The 24,523-nt window shown below is 40.7% G+C and overlaps 1 protein-coding gene across 1 annotated transcript in view; it reads left to right on the top strand.

Annotated features, from left to right (window-relative positions):
• Positions 1 to 24,523, top strand: part of LOC125881479 (sodium channel protein type 4 subunit alpha-like) — a 353,001-nt gene that overhangs the window by 229,182 nt on the left and 99,296 nt on the right. The window contains exons 17-19 of the mRNA XM_049564551.1: positions 7,283 to 7,456; positions 10,549 to 10,710; positions 10,801 to 10,995. Coding sequence (XP_049420508.1) covers positions 7,283 to 7,456; positions 10,549 to 10,710; positions 10,801 to 10,995 — 531 coding nt within the window. The remainder of the gene's footprint in view (positions 1 to 7,282; positions 7,457 to 10,548; positions 10,711 to 10,800; positions 10,996 to 24,523) is intronic.

The following is a 24,523-nucleotide window of genomic DNA, read 5'->3' as shown; positions in this document are numbered from 1 at the left end:
CTCTGCAGAAACACACACACACACACACACACACACAGAGTCCTCAGTCGTGAACACGAACTGAACTTTAAAGTCATCATTGTGTCTACAAACACCCAACCTACCAACTTGGTAGGATAAGTCACAAGTAAGAGTCCTCAGTCAGACCTGAGACCCACAGAACCCTCAGGATCCATGTTTCTGTCTCCAGCAATGTTATGTGTCAGGTCTGTCTTGAATTAGGAGACAATAAGTCGTCCTGTTTGTGTTTTTGTACAGTCATCAGCCTAAACTGAAAAGGTTCAGCTCTGAGAGATTAAACTGTCAACATCAGTGCAGCTTTTTCTCTGCTATCCGATCAGAAAATGGAAATTCCCATAGAGAAGAACTGCCAATAACAAACATGGAGGAAAATCTGGTCATTACTGCAACAGTTCAATCTAACAAAGACGAACATTTGTGCGATGCTTACAAAAACTTGAATACTTGAACATTGCTACCTATAAGTGTTTAGGTCTCTGGCATACAGGTGATTGACAGGCAAGTAGGTGTTGCCCAGCAACAGCAAGATGCATCTTATGACCAGAAAACAAAAAACAAACTTCTGAATGTGGTTGGGATCAGAGCTGCTGTTTGATTTATAGTCATCCAGCCTAAGTTAGCCAATCAAATGCAGCAGTGTCAAAAATTCACAACTTTTTAAAATACATATGAACACTGAATAATGAAACAAAAAAAAAAACTGTAAAAAATAATTCTTAGCTCTACATGCACCGCTGCACTTAACATGGTGCACCTGCCTACTCACCCACTGACCATGTGCAATTGACACTTTTCACACACTTTTACACCACGGGGTCTGCCCATTATTCCAACATCCCATTGTTCGGAAGTCCCGCTGTTCCGAAATCATCATCATGCCCTGTGGTTAAGGTCTGGTTAGGTTTAGGCACAAAAACCACTTGGTTAGGGTCAGGAAAAGATCATGGTGTGGGTTAAAATGAAAAAGAAAGTGACAAACACATAAGCCGTGACCCTGCTCTGCCTCAAGCCTTTCCCAGCTGACCCAGAGCTGGTCGCGGCGCACCATCAAGGTAGAAATACACCCGCTGGGAGCCAGCACCGCGGAGAGCTCCCCACACAACCCGGACCCCAAAGTTAATAACAGGAGGTTATGGAGTTTCATTCTCTCCTCTCTATCACACTTGTATCTCGACCAGTAGCCTACTTTTGTTGCGTTTGCTCATCCTCTATGGTACACAAATACAGTATAGCCTAGTATAATCACATATTGGAACAGCGGGACATCGGACTAATGAGCTGTTGGACCAATGACATGGAGCCTTACATCACACATCCATTTACTCACACCATGAAAACACATGTACAGGGCACTGACAGTACATGGACAGACAAGACAGAGCAGCATAGTTAAACAGCAGCACCATAAAACACTTTGGTCAAACCAGCCGAGGCCTCTGCATCTTGGTAAAGTAAGTTTTAAGGATGATATCTGACCAGCTACGTCAGTTTCACCCGATATTGGCAGTTAGAGGACGCTAAACTCACCTCCAAGCTTCCCAGCTCTCTGTTTAACTACTGGGGGCTGACTGAGGGATCAGCCATGTATTACTGTTTAAATAACACAAAACTGAGGTGCTTTCAATAATTAAAGAAAATTATGATTCAGAAAATTACGCCAGATTGTTCTCTCGTAGCACACTTATTTTCATTACTGTTGTGTGGTTTATTTATTTCACATAATTATTCTAATATATCATGTTTTAATAGCTTCCATGTAATGTGTCCCAGCGACTGAAACGTAATATCAAAATTTATCACCACATAGGACACACCTCTTCATATATTCATATATTTAGTGCAAGTTTTTGTTTAGGTTTGTGGAGTGGCTGCTCAAAACGTTTTTATGACCATCTGACACTTGAAGTAGTTTCACTGTACATTACTGTAATTCGGCTTGGATCTGGCCATGGCAGTAGTGCGGATGAAGAAGGACAAATACACCAAATGTAAAAAAACAGTGCATGTAATTTTAAAAGTGCAGTGCATGTAAACAGAAAAAAAAAAGTATTTTGAGTCCTGTGCTGAGACAATAAAATGTAGCTTAGGATGTAACCAGAAGTGCAAAAAGCAGTGCAGAATGATTTAGTTAACATACAAGAAATATAGAATGTAGAATAAACAGTGGGGTAAACTCGATGTATGATGTCGGGTTTATGAAATAATATAAGTACCTAAGTATTATAATATAAGGAGCTGTGAGTGTGTGATGTTTCCCACAGCGTGATGTTTGAGGCCAGAGGCTGCTGCTGATATTTGACAGCTGAACTGTGTTTAACTTCATTAACGTCACTCTGCCTGACGTCAACACACTTTTACACACACACTCTTCACTGATCAGTAACAGAACACCACCACACTGAAACACTGCAGCAGCAGCAGCAGCAGCACAGGCAGCATTCAAACCAGCAACCTCTGCCATAACTAACTGACACCTCCTTCCTCTCATATGTTGAAAATGCACACTCTGAATCACTTATACTCACTTCATTTCACATTCTCATCTTCAACTATGAGTTTTTGCTCAACCTCTGCGTACTGAGAGAGCCTCCTTCATCGACACATCACTCACTTACAGGAGAAAGTGATGGAGAGAGAGGCTCTCCTGATGGTGGTAATAATAACAGCGTGATTGTTGAGTAGCTAATCAACACACTACAGAGTTAATGAGCCCGTGTAAGAGGATCATCTGTGTGTGTGTGTGTGTGTGTGTGTGTGTGTGTGTGTGTGTGTGTGTGTGTGTGTGTGTTTGAGATGAAGAGGTAACCCCAGAAAGAGCCTGATTTTGTGTGTGTGTGTGATTTTGTGCGCATAGAGACAAAAATAGTCGAACCATTAAACCTCAGAACTCACTTTTTGTGGGAGACTTGCACACACACTGCCAGTTAAACACACACAGACACACACACACACACACACACACACACACACACACACACACACATAAACAAACACACACACGTGCACAGACCAAGAAACAGAAACACACACACAAACACACGTGTGTCACGTAGCCGGTGTCACATCGAGGATCCCCTTCTTTCTGGAACAACAAGCAGGGAGAGGGGCTGCTGCTGCTGCTGCTGCTGCTGCTGCTGCAAGGACACACACATTAATACACTCTCACGTGCACTTTCAACAAACACACACTTTAAACGCAGCAAACACAGACACACACGTGATGTAAAGCAGAGCTAGGCAAACCCTGGACGAGCTGAGGTCTGCAGAGAGAGAGAAGCTTAAAGGATCAAACCACAGGAGAAAACAGCTGAGAAAAGTGTTGTTTCCTAAAAATCACCAAATCAAGAACTCGGCTGCTTCAGTGAACTGCAAGTCTGCAACTGTCCTCAGGTCACTGAATTAAAAAAAAAAACTGCAGCTGCAACCTCAACCTGTTTTTTTAGTCAAGTTTGAATTGATTAAAAGTCTGGGTATGTTAGTATCATTTCAGTCAAAGAAAACCGTAGCTGTTATATGAAGTGATGACATTAATGTCCAAAAGGTCAAAGGTCAACTTCACTGTGACATCACAGTGTTCTGCATAAAACACTTTACTGGCCATTAATCAGCGTCATGTCTCAGGAACAGAAGGGGAGACATTTAATCCAATACTGAATTGGTGACACTTGGGAAGATGTATGTGAAGCATCCATGTTTTCACAGACATGGATGTAACTGCAACTTGGTTTGTGGAGGTATACAACTACAAGGCGGTAATTCTAGTTGATATAGTTTTAGTCAATGAAAAGTGTTGACACTTTAGTCTTTTTAGTCATCAGATTATATTGAAGAATTCAGTCAATGTAGTCATGCCCACCTCGTTTCTTTCTCCCAGGTCCTGCTGTCGTCATTGTTACCCACCATGTTTGTGGTCTACATATGGTGCGTGTAGCAGAGAAAATGAAACAGCTGCTTTGAGCAAAACAGTCTATAATATTTTGTCTCCTCTTGTTTGTAAAGGTTATTTTTTTTAATCCACCTTTCAGAAATTAAGCCTGGTGAAAACCTACTTAACATGGTGTTATGCAAGAACACAGAGATGCATAGGAGCTATTGCTTCTCAAAGCACTGACAGCAGGCGATGTGGGATTGACCATAATCGTTACAAAAGCAAGGGGTCGAAAAGAAAAAGATTGCATCAATATAAAGGTTGATTTGCCAAAATCTAGAAAAAAGACGAAAAGACAGACCTGAGACCTGCAGCAGTAGAGTGGAGCACTTGCAGACCTGATTAGACTCAATATAATCTGCAGCTTTACTTGAGTTTTTGGTCGGGTCTTGTTTATGAGGAACCGAGTGCACTTGTGATCGCAAAGAGGACCTATTCTGCCCATTTTCAGGTTCATACTTGTATATTGGGTTTCTTTTCAATAAGCACTTTCCTCATTTTCCTCACACTGTCTGTGCTGGAACACCTGTATTCACCCTCTGTTTTATTGTCTTTTTCTTTAAGGCCCCCTCCTGAAAATGCCCAGTCTGCTCTGACTGGTTAGTGTTTCCCAGTCTTCAGTATCTCAGCGTCTCTGCACCGTCATTACTGCTGAGGAATGACTGTAAGAGAGAATAGTGGCATTGTCTACTGTTAAAAATCACCAATAAAAGCTTCTAAACACAACTGAACATGTTTCAGCAGAGAGATTGTTGAGAAGTTGTTCCTCTGACTTTGGTGTGTTCATGAACTTTAAGTCATAATGTGGGAACAACAAGGACCCTACAGAGAAAATGTGCTATTTTTTATTGCTCAAAGCTTATAAACAACATGTTAGTAAAATTCGGATCTTTTTATTAAAAGGTGTCTTGTTGCTGTGCAGGTACATCCCCTAAAACTACTGAAATATTGCTTTACTCCATTAATGCTAATAAATAACTTTTCTAAGTAAGCTAGGTTACTCTACATGAACAGCAACTTACACTTACAACACAATACCATTTTACAAATTACACGTGAGCAAAAGGATTATTAGTTTAGTAAAATCAACTGAACATTTGGCATGTTTCTGCATATGTGACGTCAACTTGGTAACACGTGCCAAAATTTTCACCAATTTTCTGAGTTGTTGTTCTGACTTGAGGGGGTGTTAATGTGAATTTTTCCCAGTTGGGCACTTGTTGTTTTTTTGTTTGTTTTTTTATCATTCAGACACCACATGAATACAGAGTAAAATCTGAAATCAGGGAGAAATGAACATCAGCAACCAAGATTACATGTTTCCTTGACATTAGCATGTAGCTATATGTTAGCATGTAGCTATATGAGTATTTAGTGTAGACACTCATAGAAGCGTAGAAGAAGCGTAGTAAAAAGTAAAAGTAGTAATAGTAGAAAAAAAAGGCTAGAAACCGTATTCAGAACTGTCTGTAGCCTGAGGTTTTTGCTTACAGAGATTACTTTTAAATACATTTACCTCATAACTTTGGCCATGTTTAATATTAACATCCAGCATTGTAACATTATACATATACACCAATCAGCCAAAATACTAAAACCCCTGACAGATGAAGTGAACAACTTTGATTATTTTGTTCCAGTCCACTGTTCTACTGGGAAACCTTTGGTTCTGGCATTCATGTGGATATCACCTGACATGTTCCACCCACTCAAACACCATGTCAGACCAAGTACCCCCCTTATGGCAACAGTAATCCCCAGTGGCAGTGGCCCCCAGCAGAAAAAAGCAGCATACCACCCTACAAAGTCTGTTTAGAAATGACCTGTAGAGCGTGACAAAAAGCTCAAGGTGTCGACCTGGCTTCTAAATTTCCCAGGATTCTTGTGATGTGCCGGTACTCCAGATGTCCCCCTAATCCAAGGTGGGGCCTCCTTGGATTGGACTTGGCTCTCACCTGTCGATGCATGAACACAAGATCTCTGGGAGTGTCCTGTGGTGTCTGGCATCAGTGCGTTGGTGGCAGATCCATTTGGGGGGGGGGGGCATTGTCTGCAACACGTATTGAGTGGGTGGAACATGTCAGGTGGTATCCACATGAATGCCAGAAGGTTTTCCAGCAGAGCAATGCATTGGAATAAAAAAAACAGTTATTCACTTCACCTGTCAGTGGTTTGAATGTTTTGGCTGATAGGTGTAGATGTATGACAGAAAATAAGGAAAAGCATAATAGGTCCCCTTTATTAAAAACTGTTTAATAAAGCAGCGCGGGTCTGTGATTCAGCTCAATGTCTCCACGCTAATACTTTAGCATACATACATACCTGTACATGCACACAGTGTGTTGAAAATGGTTAGCAGTCATACTAACAGTGTGTGTTAATGTGAGCGCAGCAGGTTAGTGTGCTGGAGTGTCCCTTTGTTTCTGAACTCCTGTTGGCCTTTAAAGAACTTGTGTACTTCAGCTGGGGTTTATAGGAGGTGACACGTGTGTGTGTGTGTGTGTGTGTGTGTGTGTGTGTGTGTGTGTGTGTGTGTGTGTGTGTGTCTGAGAGAGAGAGAGGGAGAGAGAGAGAGAGGGAGAGAGAGAATCTAACCCAGTCTGAAATGTCCTACCCTTTGGCTAACTCTGCCCTTCATTTAGCTTTTTGTATGCCTGTGTGTGTTTATGTGTGTGTGTGAGTGTGTGTGTTTATGTGTCATTACCTGACTGTCCCTACCTGTATGTGTCCACTTTTTAGCTTTGTGTGCATATGTGTGTGTGTGTGTGTGTGTGTGTGTGTGTGTGTGTGTGTGTGTGTGTGTGTGTCACAGCTATTTCTAGTACCTTAGTGCAGAGACGATCTCCTTGTATTTGTCTATCTCAGACTATTAGTAATATATAATTGGTGCTGTAAATTATATTTTATATCTTCAGTATAATTTAAATTACATGCACAGTGAGTTTTCTTTGTTTTTCTAAAATCTAAAGCTCACAGCAGAGGTCAGGTTTCCTGACTCATTTTGCAGGCAAAACAACATGTTACCTCCTTTTTCTTCTCCATTGGCTACATTTTTTCATACACGCTAATATTCCTGTTAGTCCAAATAAGACGATAATTTGACTGGGGTCATGAAAACAGTCTATTCCATTTGGATTTTCCAAATAAGGCCGTTTATTTAATTTGAACTTTATTTTCTGTATGAACGTGATCATTAACAAAGCAGGTGACTGTAATATTTTAGCAGCAGCTTCAGCATCTTTTCATAAAATCAACTCCTTAAATACACCAAATTAAAACATCAGTACGGTTGTCACATTAATATTAAAATGTCTGTGTGTCTCTGTGTTTTAGGTGTTCTCAGGGATCTTCACAGCAGAGATGTTGTTGAAGATCATTGCTCTGGATCCGTACTACTACTTTCAGACAGGCTGGAACATCTTTGACAGCATCATCGTCTGCCTCAGCCTCATGGAGCTCGGCCTGTCTGATGTGGAGGGGCTCAGTGTGCTGCGCTCCTTCAGACTGGTAATGCTCAGATTACACCTGAAACATAAAGTTACCAACAAATTTCTTCATCAGTCCTTCAGAATCAGTTTCTTGAATCGAGTTTGAAATGATTTTTTCCATTGTTACCAACTTTTTGTAATGGAAAGCCGTTATATAACATGATAAACTAGTTTGCATATCTGATGACATCACATGCAGAAATGACTTTTCAATCGAAATATGTGTTGGAGAGATATTCTCTATGCCACCATTTAACTAAATTGCTTTAAAAAGTTGCCAGATCTAGTGAGCAGGTCTCGTCTAAACTGAGTCCGTTACTAAGGTCTCATATTTCCAACATTTTTCAACTCAAATTCCTGACTGAACAGGTAAGAAAAGGTAGAATAATCTCATACTTTTGGTTTTTCAGGACTTATGTAGACAGTGGTGAAAATTCACAAATTACAGTTATTTAGATGCTGTTCTTAAGGATATTTTTGAGGCACTTGTACTTTATTTGATTATGTTTCCATTTCCTGCTACTTAAACTTCTCCTCCGCTACATCTCAGAATGAAATATTGTCCTTTTTACTGAAATACATTTATCTTACAGCTTTTGTTATTTTATGGAGTCAGATTTTTAACTAAGGGATAACGTACTGCAAAAATAACCCCTTCTCCCCGTGTCGGGGTCCTGAATCACCCTTTCATTTCATTTGCTGTTCATTATCATGCCTTACTCATGGCTACTCATGAAAGACGTCAATGATTTAACACAAAATATTGATTTTAAAATGTTTTTAGCTTTAAAAAGGATTTTATTAGTTTAAAAATAATTTTGTTCATTTAAAATGGATTTTATTGATTTAAAAATTATTTTATTGATTTTTAATAGTGACTTTTTTTTTTTTTTACAAAAGATTTGTTTATTTTAAAAAATCAATTATAATAGCATTCATTGATTTAAAAATGATTCCATTGCTTCTGATCAGCATCAATGATCAGAAGTGCGTCTAATTCATAGCTGAGGCCTGCTCTTCAATAAAAAAAAAGACAGTAGAATTAAATAATAGACCAAGCAGAATCAAGTATTCAGCAAAGCTATGTAAAGATACAAAATATAAATCTGTTAAGAGATGATGACAAAGTGATCAAACTACCCAACAGCATATAAAGTTATTAAAATGAGCTCTACCTTTACCAGCTGCAGCATTAAAGCGATGAACATAATAATGCATCAATAATTATAATCTAGTAATAAAATATATAATATTCTGAAATGGGACATTCTGTATATTTTTGGTACATTAGTTATATTTTCATGCTAATACTTTTGTATTTCCCACTTCATGAAAAACTTAAATGTAGGACTTTTACTCGTAACATAGTTTTTGTACACTGTTTTTCTTTTTTTTTCTTCTTTTTGTTGCTGGGGAGGGTAGTACACAAATTTGAGGTAGTGGCATACAAAACATTCATGAGGGTTGGGCGTTGGTGGCTTAGTAGTAGAGCAGGGGCCCTGTGTACAAGGCTGTTGCCACAGCGGCCCAGGTTCGACTCCAGCCTGTGGCCCTTTGCTGCTTGTCACTCCCTCTCTCTCTCCCCCCTTCACACTTGTCTGCCCTATCAAATAAAGGCCAAAATGCCCCCAAAAATATCTTAAAAAAAAAAAAAAACATTCATGAGGGTAGATGGAAACAGGTATGGTAAACGAGTGTATTTGAATCTGTAATTGATAAAGAAGAGACAAGACAAAAGGACTGAGCAAATAATAATAGGAAAAAAATAAGGAAAAAACATAATCATTAAAATATTAGTAAAGGTAATGAATAATACTAAATATACATGTAATAATATTGTAATCATATATAAAATAAAAAGAAACCAAACCAAATGACAAAGAAAAATATTTTCTTCCACCTCTGCTTATAGACAATAATAAACAAAACAGCTCGTAAAGATACAGAGACAACAAATACTATAACAACAGTCCACAAATTCCCTTGAAAGTGAGACAGAAGAAAAGATTATCTAAAAGAGGAAACCTAGTGCACATGCTGGCCGGTGCGAGCTGGTTGACCATCAGCTGAAGCACCAATGAAAAGGCATCAATCCTCAGGACGTTTCTCAGTGTGCAAGGGACGTGGTGATTGGCTGTTGATGAGCGATGTCACTAAAATACATGTCAGGTTCAGCTGCGGCCAACTTTGCTGCACAAGACAAGGACGGTGGTTGTCAACATCCACCCAAAACACACACATAGAAAGCACACATACACACGCACAAAGAAAACACACACAGATCCTTGAAGCCTGTCTGCGTCTGTCTACGTCGATCTCTCCAAGTGTCACTCTGGGTGTTGGCAGGTTCTGCCTGTGGCAAACACACAGATTCACTAATAAACATATACACTTTACATTCACTTCTTTCTTTTCTTTCTCTTGTTTTTGTGTTCTTTCTGTGTGTCTTCATTGTACTTTCTTGTTTTATTTTATGTCTTAATTTTCATTCTCTTGTCTCTCCGATGTCATCCTTCCTTCCTTCCCTTTTCTTTTCCTGCCCTCATTGTCTCTTTAGCTCTCCTTTGTTGGTTTGGAAACCTTCCTTCCAATAGAAGTGAGACACCTGAATGGAAATGATGCTATTGACAAACTCAAGTCTGTCAGATTTAGTGGTGTCTAGTAGTCAGGATTGCAGATTACAGCCAACTTAAACTTCTCCTGATTAGAATTCCATCAGGGTTCATTGTTCAGGAGGTTTTTATTGAGAGCTGAATTGTCCACAGAGGTCTCTTCCTCTCCAAAACAAACAGACCAGGTGATTTCAACCAGTAAAACACTGAATAAAGCACTTTCACTTTACAAATTAGAGTTTTTCTGATGCTGACTGCTGAAAAGACCATTTTTCCAGTAGTGAAATATTTCTTCAGAGTACTTCAAGTAAAAGCATTGATAGTGATACTTTAATTCAAATAATAAAGAATACATTGGTCAAACTGTACCATTAAAATCTCTTAAAAATAATACACTTCAGACTGCTTGGTTCTGGAACATCACAGAAGTGATTAAGAGGACTTGATTACCCTTATTCTGAAGTCCCATCTCTTCCTGTGTGTCTCTTTTTGCTTCCAGCTTCGTGTGTTCAAGCTTGCTCGCTCCTGGCCAACCCTTAACACCCTGATCAAGATCATTGGTAACTCCATGGGCGCTCTGGGCAACCTGACGCTCGTCCTCGCCATCATTGTCTTCATCTTCGCTGTGGTTGGGATGCAGCTGTTTGGTAAAAACTACCAGGTAACACCTCTGACCTCTGACCAAAATACAAGTTTAGATTTGTGCATGTGGGTTCAACACATCAGGCTGTGTCCTCCTTCCTCCCTCCAGGACTGTGTGTGTAAGATCTCAAAGGACTGCACTCTTCCTCGCTGGCACATGAAGGACTTCTTCCACTCGTTCCTCATTGTCTTCAGGGTGCTGTGCGGCGAGTGGATAGAGACCATGTGGGACTGCATGGAGGTCGCAGGCCAGCCGCTGTGCATCCTGGTCTTCATGCTGGTCATGGTTATCGGAAACCTGGTGGTGAGTGACCTTTGACCCTTTGCTTCTGAAAGATTTGCTGAAACTTTGAAATCTAATTTTGCCCTGCTGGTGGTTGCAGTGTTTCCCACAGAATTAGAATCAAAGTGTGGCAGTAGCTAATGCCAGCGGGGCGTCAGGAGGTTGTGTTGTTGGGGATGGGATGGGTGTAACCTGCAATTTTGTTGTTGTTGTTTTTTGCCTGGTGTCAGTCAGTGTCCCTTCTCTAAATCTCTACATTCTGTGATTCACTGCGCTTGCAGTTCTGCAGCTCTGAGCTGCGAGAGTGTGGAACAAACTGTGTATTTATTTCAGCAGGGCACCTGATAAATGGTCCAGCTCCAAAAATAGAAAATCAAAATGTTGCGGCAGATATTTTAATCGTGGCGGGCCACCATAAATAAATTAATGTGTTGGAAACTCTGGGTTGCTAAATTATTGTTGACCAAGTCCTTGACATAATTGTTTTTTGTTTGTGGTTTTTCAAGGTAGCAAGAGTTGCTTTTTACCAGATAAATATCAGCCAGATTGAGTTTATGGTACTCTATTCCATACATTACAGGAATCTGCTGTTGGGGGATCTTAGCTGATAACTATTACAAGATAGCTGTAGCTGGCTGAGTCTATGCAGGGCTGTCAGAGCCAGCAGAACTGTTCTGGCTTTCACCTTCAACACTTTGGGCTCAGTTTGAGCCCAGACGCCTGACCTCTGACACCTTACCTGTAACCTCTTACTTTGTGTTGTGCCATTACAAACACATATCTACACTCAGGGGCAAATTCACAGACAATGTATTGCGGCTACTGATAGCACCATGAAGTAGGTTACGAACAGAGGATGTTTAAACTCAAAATACTCAGTTTGGGGGGCACATTCCCCGCTGAAAAAGCAATGATGTCTTGGTGAAAAATGACTGCTTTTGGTGACTCTGTCACTGCTGAGAAAACAGCGATGGGTCGCTGTTTGTTGGCTGAAAAGCTCCTGGAAACACAGCAATGACTCACTAAAACACAATAGGTTTTGTTTCATTGGTCTTGAACGGTGGTTTGCCGCTTGGCAGGCATTTCACCTAAGTGACACGCCATGCACCATCCCCTCCACCTTCTGATGACAAATGGTGCTTTACAAATCAAGGATGCTTCCTTAGTAGGAAATGCCCTTCCAAGTTGGGTCCTGCTTAGGCTAGGCAAGACTCCATCCTAGCATTCAGTGAATACACATTGAAACAGGCTAGCGAGTGCCTAGGTGTGCATCATTGAAGAGGCCCTACCTCTAATTCCAGCAAATTGTGTGTAAAGAATTTTGTACTTCATGCCCACTGAGGTTACACACATTCTCTGAAGGAAAAACTCCATATTCTGTAGAATTCGAAGGATCCTTGACAATGCAACAGAATTTGATGACATAGCCTCCTACAGATTCAGCTGTTTAAGGATACTTCCTTTACTTTGAGAAGCACCAGATGTCAGTTTATATAGTACATGACTTTAGAAACATTGATATGATACATATAAATCATGGTTTGCCAAAATGTACAATGCCATTTTTTTCTTCTTGCGACAGCGGTGTATATGGATTGAAAGATTAAAATCTTGGAGAACTCTGTGTTCCTGTGTTGTAAGCATGGAGGCATTGATCATTGTGGGTGAGAACTGCATTGTCAGAGGGTACATGGTGTTCAGAGGCACTGAAAAGCAGGAGGTGACTGACTTTTGATCTCTGACACATCACCTGAAACCCTTTACTTCTGTGCCATATTGTTTGGACGTTGTAGATCTGTCAGCTGAACCTTCCAGTGGTTTATTCTTCTGACAGCTTTTACAACCACTTAAGATGAAAACCTGTGTGGCATTCTGAGGATGCTACAGTGGAGTGAGGCAGGTGGATAGATGGATGGAGAGACAAAGAGAGAGGGGATATTTTACATGTGACCCTGTGTTTCAACTCTGTCCAAAGAATTGCTGATTTATGTGAGATCTACTGAGAGCTACAGACAGAGTAAATGTTGATCTACTGACCCCCTCCTTCTCTCTTTCTGTCTGCCTCTCTCCCTGTTTAACCTCCTAACATTTATATCTGACTCTCCATATGTGCTGATGCCCTCTCCACCATCCCTTTATCTCTGCCTCCCTCTTTTCTCTCGCTGTGTACTTCACAGTTTAAAACCTTCCCCTTTAGTTTGTCACTTCCAACATACAGAAAAGAAAAAGAACTGGTTGTACGTTTTATGGTGTAATACATTTAGAAATACATTTAGCACAGTGATCTTCCTCCTTTCCCAGTAAGAGGATTGTTTGCTGTTTTAGTTCATTTGAGGGTTGATAACACACATGACCGAAAGATCCCACATTCTGATATGTTGTAATTCAGGTTGTTCTCATGCACTGTTCACAAGTATACTAATGGAAGAGATACGCCAGAATGTGTTATAAAAAACTGAACGAAATTGTGAAAGTGCATGTTAGGGCTGTAGTCTCCTGGTCGACTGGTCGATATGCTCTGGTCTGACCAAATTCTCATTGGTCGAATAATTGCTGTGTTACTTTCATAAGGAGAAAAGTGCTACATCAATAGCTTTCCAGGATTAATCCATTATTTCCTGCGGCAGGAGGGACAGGCTAAGTTACCCATGAAACTGGGGGTGTTTAAACAAAGTTTAACTCACCCATCCTCACGCTCAGCGTTGCGGTGACGCAGACCTCCTGTCTGTTTCTGTATACTGACACCATTTCCCTCAGTGGAAACAAAGCTTGTATTTACTTGTATTTCACAGATAAGGAACAATAAATTGTGAAGACAGTAAAGCCTCCACTAAAATAGCATTTAAATCTTGTGTGTGATCTATCCTTGAGAGATTTATACTTCGGGATTTATCCTGGCTTCACATGAACAGAGGAAATCTCCACTTGTCGCTAGGCTAATTTATACAATGTAAAATGCCACAGACTTGTGCTAATAACATTGGCATGTTATATTGGTGGGGGAAATGTGTCCAGATAAAGACAAACGTTTGTCTGTCAATGCTGTGATTTATAGTGAAGCTAATTTGAATCAACTAAACTTTACAGCACTTAACACAGTCCTCCACCGCCGACTAGCGATTTGGAGGTGTAACTGCAGAGTGACAGACACACCACTGCAGAAGTAAAAATAACATGTACATTTCTTTTTTTTCCCATGACTAATTGATTCGTCGAAGATGTACGACTTCAGTCGACCAAGATTTTCTTTGTTGACTACAGCCGTAGTCCATGTAAGGATGTTGCAGTGGTGGACGGGTCGAACAAACACAAGACTTGGCCCAGGAGACCAGTGATTTTGTCACATGTAACAATAAGTGATCTTGGATTATTTTAACGTATGTCGTCACCTTGCCAAGTTAAGAACGTACCTTTACGTTAAGTACATAACGTGACAATGCCCAACCATGTTTCTTTACCTGAACCTAACCTACGTAACTTTACGATAAGTACAGAACTTTGTTTCTTTTCCTAAAAATAAAATATGTAACTTAAGTACCTTACATGAGAACTCCCAACTGTTTCTTTTCCTAAACCTAACTTATATAACTTTACTTGGGTCATGGGAAAATGCCATTTGTGCAGATAAAAGAGATATCACACGAACCAATATGAGGATACGTTGCATAATTTGACAGTGTATTTGTTAATTTTTTTGCCTTCCTTGCCGTCTACTTTTTCTCTTCTTTACTTTCATCCTGGTCTTAGTCTTGATTATTACCCTCCAACTTAAATTCTGTGTGTATGTGCATGTGTGTGTTTGTGTGTGGTGACCATCAGATAAGTGTACTTTCTCTTCTCCAGTTACCACCCCCTGTCTGCTCTGAATCCCTCTGACTAGGACATACTGACTAGGACACACAAACACACACTCACACACAGAGTGACAGACAGACAGGGCTACATTTTATAGCAAGGCAGGTAAAATGAGCTACAAAGACGTGTGTGTGTGTGTGTGTGTGTGTGTGTAAGATGAGATGGCAGATAATTATCAGAAGAAAGGAAATCTTTCTTCTCCTCTTTTTTCTCTGGCTAGATGAGTGCTCCCTGCATTGGTGCACGTGTGTACGTGTATAACTGAGTGATTGTGTGTATGCGTGTGTGGGTGATTACGCTTGTTCGACATAAAAAAACAACAACGGTGAGCCGAGTTACATGAGAGTGAGCGAGTGGTACTTGATATCAAAACACTTGTTGTATGGACTGAACTTGAAATAACAAGAGTCAGTGATGAATGACAAAATGATGAAGTCATTAAACCCACTGCTGGAGAAAAGGTCAGGAGGTCAAAAAAATTATACATATGATTATATATTATGCGAGGAATTACAGTGAATTAGTGGAAATCTGGCCAGCAGTCATTGTGACTAGTGTTGCAACTAAAAACTATTTTTATTGCCAATTATTGCCCATTATTTTCTTGATTTATTATTTAACATCCTGTTATTTCCCAGAGCCTAAAGTGACATCTTCAAGTGGTATGTCCTATGCTGTCAAATTGAATGTTTTATCTGACCTACCATCCAAAAACAGTTTATTTGAGATCACTGATTTTTTTTGGTTTCTCCTCAGCATTTTGTTTGTCTGTGCTAGGCTACTGTAGACACATGGAGGTGCAACATGGTGATCTCAGTAGGTGAGGATCTGCTCCCTACGTAGATATACACAGCCCATTCTAAAGTAACATAAACACAAGGACTCATATTTTCATGGGATTATACACTAAATGAATACTTATTATATTAAAATCAATGTCTGCCAATATATCCCCCTAAATCCCACACACTGGACCTTTAAATTGTTATTGTGAACCCAATGTTCCCTCAAAGTGGAGTTGTCTAAATGTAACGTGAGATTATATTATACACTGAACAAAAATATAAACGCACCACTTTTGTTTTTGCTCCCATTTTTCATGAGCTGAACTCAAAGATCTTAAACATTTTCTATCCACACTAAAGACCATTTCCTCACAAATATTGTTCACAAATCTGTCTAAATCTGTGTTAGTGAGCACTTCTCCTTTGCCGAGATAATCCATCCCACCTCACAGGTGTGGCATATCAAGATGCTGATTAGACAGCATGATTATTGCACAGGTGTGCCTTAGGCTGGCTACAATAAAAGGCCACTCTGAAATGTGCAGTTTTATCACCCAGCACAATGCCACAGATGTCGCAAGTTTTGAGGGAGCGTGCAATTGGCATGCTGATTGCAGGAATGTCCACCAGAGCTGTTGCCCGTGAATTGGATGTTCATTTCTCTACCATAAGCCATCTCCAAAGGCATTTCAGACAGTTTGGCAGTACATCCAACCGGCCTCACAACCACAGACCACGTGTAACCACACCAGCCCAGGACCTCCACATCCAGCATGTTCACCTCCAAGATCGTCTGAGACCAGCCACCCGGACAGCTGCTGCAACAATCGGTTTGCATAACCAAAGAATTTCTGCACAAACTGTCAGAAACCGTCTCAGGAAGCTCATCTGCATGCTCGCGCCCTCATCGGGGTCTCGACCTGACTGCAGTTCGTTGTCGTAACCAACTTGAGTGGGCAAATGCTCACGTTCGATGGCGTCTGGCACGTTGGAGAGGTGTTCTCTTCATGGATGAATCCCAGTTTTCACTGTTCAGGGCAGATGGCAGACAGCATGTGAGGCGTCGTGTGGGGGGGCGGTTTGCTGATGTCAACGCTGTGGATCGAGTGGCCCATGGTGGCGGTGGGGTTATGGTATGGGCAGGCGTATGTTATGGACAACGAACACAGGTGCATTTTATTGATGGCATTTTGAATGCACAGAGATACCGTGACGAGATCCTGAGGCCCATTGTTGTGCCATTCATCCACGACCATCACCTCATGTTGCAGCATGATAATGCACGGCCCCATGTTGCAAGGATCTGTACACAATTCCTGGAAGCTGAAAACATCCCAGTTCTTGCATGGCCAGCATACTCACCGGACATGTCACCCATTGAGCATGTTTGGGATGCTCTGGATCGGCGTATACGACAGCATGTTCCAGTTCCTGCCAATATCCAGCAACTTCGCACAGCCATTGAAGAGGAGTGGACCAACATTCCACAGGCCACAATCAACAACCTGATCAACTCTATGCGAAGGAGATACACCAGATACTGACTGGTTTTCTGACCCCCCCCCCCAGTAAAGCAAAACTGCACATTTCAGAGTGACCTTTTATTGTAGCCAGCCTAAGGCACACCTGTGCAATATTCATGCTGTCTAATCAGCATCTTGATATGCCACACCTGTGAGGTGGGATGGATTATCTCGGCAAAGGAGAAGTGCTCACTAACACAGATTTAGACAGATTTGTGAACAATATTTGTGAGGAAATGCTCTTTAGTGTGGATAGAAAATGTTTTAGATCTTTGAGTTCAGCTCATGAAAAATGGGAGCAAAAACAAAAGTGGTGCGTTTATATTTTTGTTCAGTATAAATAGAAAAGTGCAACTTTCAGTTCTATATGAGGCAACACATCATATATGGTGAATCCTTGATATGAGAAAGGAACAAATGGATAAAATAAAATCAACAAAGACTTTTATGTCATGTTAACTTGTCTTTTTCCATTTTTCCACATCTTATTGCATTCCTTATTTTCTTCTTGTTGTCATTTTTAGTCATTATACAGAGTCTCATATTCACCAGTCAGTGGATCATGAAGTGTGTGTGTGTGTGTGTGTGTGTGTGTGTGTGTGCAACAATAATAGAGTCTCATTCATCTGTTTAGCTTAATGGTCTCATGGATATTTAATAACGAGCTTGATGGGCCAGACAGCTCACACACACACACACACACACACACACACACACACAGTCAACAGCCTCTTATTCTTCTCTTGTCAGCGGTAGGAACTGTATCTCCCCTGGCAGGGCGATATGCTAACCTGACGGAATGAATATGCCCAAACATGTGTGTGTAGAATGTGTGTGTTTGTGTGTGAGTGTATGTATGTGACATGATGACCAAACTTTTCCAATTTGGGTGATTTATCCCTTTGGGAATGGCCTCCCTGTGCACAACTCAGCTCACTGTGTGCGTTTGTGTGCGTGTGTGTGTGTAGGCATATATGTATGCATTCATATGTGTGTGAGTGATTCTGTTTTTTGTTGAGATGTCAAGTGTCATTGCTCATAACGAACAGAGGGGAAAGGAGGTAAAAGGGGAGGACACAAAGGATGAACATTGAGTAGAACGGAAGGATACATGAACAAATTAAAGAGAACCAAGCAAAGAAGGAAAGAGAGCTAAAGAAAGGAAGAAGCTCAGAAGAAAGGAAGACAGATAAAGGGGAAAGGAGGAAGAAGGAAAGAAACCAAAATGAGGAAAGGTGGTAGGGAGGAAGGGGGGGAGAAAGGAAGAATGAAAGTAGTAAGGGAAATGGAAGGAAAGAGAGTGCTAGAAGTCAGGAGGGAAGAAGGGAGGGAAGAAAAAGAAGAGAGCCAAATAAGCAAGGAATGATGCAGAAGGGTAAAGGGGAAGGGAGGAAGATGAAAAGGAGGTAAAATAAGGACAAGTTTAAGAAGGAGAGGGACAAAAGGAAGGATGACAGAGGAAAAAAGAGAGAAAACAAAATAGGGAAGGAAGGAAGAAAAAGAAGGAGAGAATAATGTGCAGAAGGAAGAAATAGAAAAAGAGAACCAAAGCGAGGAAGAAAGAAAAAGAAGGTAAAGGGGAAGGTAGAAAGGATAAAGGAAATAAAAAGGGAAAGGTCAAAGAAATGAAGGCAGAATGAAGGACTGAAAACGAAAGAGGAAAGGAAGGACACAGAAAGGAAGAAATGAAGGAAAACAGTAACACATGTCCGTTTCACTTTAACATGTCAAACCTTTGTCACAGTAACAGTCGCCATGGAGAATGTGAGACTATGTTTCTGTGACAGCAAACATAATGATATTACACTATTACCTAGGTGGCCCTGGGGCAGGGGGAAAGACCAACCTAACACACACACACACACACACACAGTTGTTTTCTATTTTCGTTCAAAAAATCAACACAGCACGGCTAATGACGTCTGCTGTGAGGTCGCGTGATGTCATATAGTGTGTGTGTCTGTCTGTGTGTCTGTGTGTCTGTGTGTCTGTCTGTCTGTCTGCGTGCGTGCGTGCGTGCGTGCTATTTAGCTAAATGTAATAAGCATTCATGCTTTCATTGACAGATAAAGAGAGAGGTGGGGAATTACCTCTTATCTTAGGTACAGACTTGGGTATGTCACTCTGTGTGTGTGTGTGTGTGTGTGTGTGTGTGTGTGTGTGTGTGTGTGTGTGTGTTCCTGCAGGCAGTAGCTGAATCAGTGTGCAGCAGACTATGTGTACAGTGTGTGTGTAACATTATGACTCCATATAACATGAGGCACACCACTGATGCACATTTAAAAACTCAAAAACTTAAAATTAGCTGTTTTCATTCAGGAGTTTATAGACATAGATTTATAGATATAGATATCAAACAACACATACAGATGATTCAAGCAGCTCTAGTGGAGTCACTGGCTGTCAACAGACATTTCATCAAACATTTAATTTGTTCATTTATTTATATGGGTTATATTTTGGAGTAAATATCTAGTATACCTGCAGTTCATCATAAACTAACCCAGTAGCCAGAATAAATGCTGTTATTGAACTTTGACGCAAACCATGATTACATTTCTGCAAGTTCTTATGAAGCGGGTACATTGAATCTTTTCAACAACGCTGTGATTAACGTGTTAACCACTTGGTTATGTGTAGGAGAAACATCACTGGAAACACAGCCACAGGTCACTAAAATTCACCTACATTTGAGGACTATAACTCTGCTTGAAACACAACCACATCTCCCTAAAATACACCCACATTAAGGGGCTAAAATTTTGCTACAAACACAGCTACAGGTGACTAAAAAACACCCATGTTTGGGTGCCAAAAAGCCTGTGGAAACACAGCCATGGGTCCCTAAGAAAACAAACATGTTGGGAGGCTAAAAAGCCACTAGAAACACAGCCACATGTCACTAAGAAACACCCACACTGAGGGGCTAAAAACAATGCTGAAAAAAAAAACAGTTATGGGTGGCAAAAAAACCCTCCCAAGTCAGGTGCCTAAAAATCTGCTGGAACCATAGCCACATGTCCCTACAAAAACAAGTTGGATGCCTAAAAAGCCACTGGAAACACAACCACTAAAATTCACCTACATTTGAGGACTAAAACTTGAAACACAACCATGTCTCTGAAATACACCCACATTGAGGGGCTGAAATTTTGCTAGAAACACAGCTACAGGTAACTAAAACACACCCATATGTGTGGAAACACAGCCATGGGTCCCTAAGAAAACAAACACATTAGGAGGCTAAAAAGCCACTAGAAACACTGCCACGTCACTAAAAAACATCCACATCTGGGGGCTAAAAATAATGCTGAAAAAACAGCTACAAGTGGCAAATAAACCCAAAAAAACTCCCAAGTCTGACAGATCCCTGTCACTTTTGAATTCAGAAATAAAAATATATGCTAAGTCCTAGCTTCACGGATTGAGACACACATGACAAAATTAGTACATTGCGACCAGACTGGGTTTATAAAATCGCGTCAAGCAGCTGATAATATGCGTAGACTTCTCCATGTGTTATATTTTTCTAAAGATATTGAGTCCCCATGTGCTATCATTGGATGCTGAAAAAGCTTTCGATAGACTTGAATGGAATTATCTCTGTCTGGTTTTGGAAGCTTTTGGTCTTGGTACTAACTATATTAAGATGATTAAGGTACTCTATTCTAATCCCTCAGCTAGGGTCATCTCAGGCAACATTTTTTCCTCCCCTTTCCAATATCGAGAGGCTCCCAACAAGGTTGTCCTCTGTCCCCTCTTTTGTTCACTCTCTCCCTCGAACCTCTTGCGCAGACAATTAGACAACACTCCACTCTCTCGCCCATATCCTTCTGCAACACTTCACATCATATATCAATATTCACTGACAACATTCTGTTATACATAAATAACACGTCAGTGTGTATCCCAATAGTATTAGAGGTGTTTGAGGAGTTCAGCGCTCTCTTGGGCTATAAAATTAACTGGACTAAATCTTCACTGATGCCCCTTAACTCATCTCTTGACACTTCCACATTGCCAACACACATACCAGTGGTTGGGAGCTTCAAATACTTGGGCGTGGATGTTTTCCTCTCCTTGTTCTCCATCTCTAGCAAGAATTTCCAAGGTATTATGAGGCGGGTGGAGGCGGACTTGGTAAGGTGGACGCGTCTCCCAAATTCCTTACAAACACGTGTGTCAATAATCAAAATGGACGTCCTTCCTAGAGTGAACTTTTACTCTAATATGATACCCCTTTCCCCGCCTAATGGCTATTGGGACAAGATGCATAGTTTAATATCAAAGTTTATCTGGGGTGGGGGACGTCCACGCGTCAAGCTAACTACTCTTCAGTGAAATAAACAATAAACAATAAACAACACTCAGTGGGGAGGACAACTGGATCTATGTAAAAGTGGCACACACAAAGTCCTATTTTTCATAACTATTCTCTACTCACTGGTGGGGTGCCTTTTTCTTTTAGGGAGTGGAGTGATGGAGAGGTTAATGTCATGTCTGATATCTGTGATGATAAAGGTCTTAGGACGTTTAATGATTTACGAGCTACTTATGACCACAAAACAATCCGAACATGGGCCTCTGCAGCTGCAGTGGTTAAAGATCTACTTGAATGAGAGATGTGTATTTATCTGTAATTTTTTAATTGTAATTTGACCTACAGAACACTGATACGACTAGTGTATTATGTGCTGTATAACTATATATACTGTATGTAACAATGAAGAAGATCGGGTTGGGACAATGAGGGAGGGGGGTTGTCACCATTTTGGGGGGGTATGCTGGAGGGGTGGGTTAAAGGGAAGTGTATACTATTTGTTGTATTACTGTCATTGAATTATGTCGTGCCCTTCTCTTTTGAAAATAAAAAACAATTGGTCGCAAAATTTTTTTTTTAAAAAACTCCCAAGTCTGCTGCCTAATAAACTCCTGGAAATATAGCCACAGCTCCAGCCACAGAAAACACCCACATTAGGGGGCTAAAAAGCTGCTTGACACCCAGCTACATGTCACAAAAAACATCCAGGTTTGGGGCCTAAAAGAAACCAAGTCAGACGCCTAAAATGCTGCTGGTAACACAGCTACTGGTCACTACAGTTCACCCATATTTGAGGACTAAAACACTGCTTGAAACACAACCACGTCTCCCTAAAAAACACCCACATTAGGGGGCTAAAATATTACTACAAACACAGCTACAGATAGCTAAAAAACACCCATGTTTGGGGGCCAAAAGCCTCTGGAAACACAGCCACAGGTCCTTAAAAAACACCCACACTGGGGGGCTAAAATTCCCTAGAAACACAGTTACAGATCACTAAAAACACCCGTGTCCCAAAAAAACAACTACAGTAGGGGGTTGAAAAGCCACTAAAAACACAGCCACATGTCGCAAAAAAACACCCAAGTTGAGTGCCTCTAAAGCCGCTGAAAACACAGCAATGACTCGTTAAAAAAATATTGGTTTTGTTGTTAGTTGGTCTTTACCAATGGTCTACAGTGGGCGTCTAGTCAAGGTGACACACCATCCACCATCCCCTCCACCTGATATATTAGATTTAAAAAAGTTAGGATGATATGCGTGAAATCTGCAAATGTAACATATTTGTGGTTTGCAGAAACTTGGCAACTGCACTGCAGAAACAGTATGATGCCTTTGTCCCTCTGCTTTTAGTCTGAAAGTCTTTTGTCTTAAAAGTCCAATTCCTGCTGTATCCTGCAGACCTGCTTCTCTGAAAGCCTCACGTGTGTGTGTACATGTGTGATTGTGTGCGCGCAGCTGCACAGACTGACGCAGGTGAGCAGATGTTTGGTTTGCCGTTTCTCTTCATGACAAACGAGCGGCTGAATGTGTTTCCCTGAGCCAGCACTTCAACTGCAGCACACCTGCCACCAGACACTCTTGCTCTCCTCTTTCTCTCCTCTCTCCTCTTCTTCCTTTCATCTCACTCTCTCATTATATGTGTTCACCAACTTTAATCATCATGACTTTTTGTCTGAGTCTCCAGAGCTGTTAGAAAAACCACAAATCAGCAGTTTGAATAATCAAATTAAACTGACTTGATTAATTTCACATGTACTGGGTTTGATAAATCATTCAATAATGAGACGAAACATCTCCATGGAGACAGCTTTCATTAAATGAGAGGGGAAACCACACAGGTACAGAGGAAGTTGGTAGTAAAATCTTAAAATAATTAACGAACACTGCAAAATACTTTTTGCACATAACTGAAGGCGTTAACTTGAACAAGGCAAGTTTATTTGTAAAGCACAAATTAAATAAAAACAGCATCAAATATAAATTAAAACATTTAAAAATGAAAACCTAATAAATACTGACAAAAAATATTTGATAGGTGAAGATAGAATTGAGAGATGGATAACAAAGGTTTAATCTGGTGGTGAGTGTACAGAAAAAGTTTAAAAGTTAAATAATTTCAATCCTAATTTTTCATTTACTCTGAAAAACATGTTGCACAGCCGTGGCCTTTACATCACAGAAGTGCCAGCGTAATAAAGTACGGCTATTCCCAACAAAGTTACTAACACAAGAAGCTCTGAGTTCCTTTTAATGAATTCATTTTGGTTTGTTGCCAAGAGAAAAGTAATTCTTAGTTGCTTGTAAATCACCTTTTGTGTCCTTGTGTTGCATCAAGTGTTTTGTGTCTGTGGCCATGTTGTAGCATTGTGTGGAGACGTAATACTTCTCACATTCAGAGAGCTTCACACAGTGAGGTGCAGACTGTTACAGAGCCAAGTCCACCGAAATAAATAAACACACAGTTTGACAACTGTTTCCCCTTTTAACTGTGTTTTCTTAAGTATACAATCACCTGAAAATAAGAATCCTTGTGTTTTTTTTACTTTGAAAGAGCTGTTGGGTCTTCATCTACAAAGATTGCCATATTGCACTGCCATTTTTCTACAGTAGCCCAGAATGGACAACCAAACACTGGCTCTAGATAGGGACATTCCAAGAACATTCTCACTCCGACCTTGCCACATGTCCACATTTGGTCATGAACTTTCCACATCCAGTTAAGACACGCAAAATACACTTCCGTTTTGCCAGGAAATTTACTGTTCACATACAGTCCCTTTCAAAATAAATGCTCTGGGGCGTCGGTGGCTTAGTGGATAGAGCAGGCGCCCCACATACAAGGCTGTTGCAGCAGCAGCTTGGGTTTGACTTCAGCCTGTGGCCCTTTGCTGCATGTCACTCCCTCTCTCTCTCCCCCTTTCACGCTAGACTGTCTTATTGATTAAAGGCAAAATGCCCCAAAAAATATCTTAAAGAAAAAAAGAAAAATGCTTCATGTGGGTACAACACTGCAAATTGACTTTTTTTTTCTTTAACAACACCGTGCACGTGATTGGGTT

The sequence above is a fragment of the Epinephelus fuscoguttatus genome, linkage group LG21, assembly GCF_011397635.1.
Source record: "Epinephelus fuscoguttatus linkage group LG21, E.fuscoguttatus.final_Chr_v1".
Taxonomy (NCBI): Eukaryota; Metazoa; Chordata; class Actinopteri; order Perciformes; family Serranidae; genus Epinephelus; species Epinephelus fuscoguttatus.
This window is presented reverse-complemented; position numbering and strand designations above follow the sequence as displayed.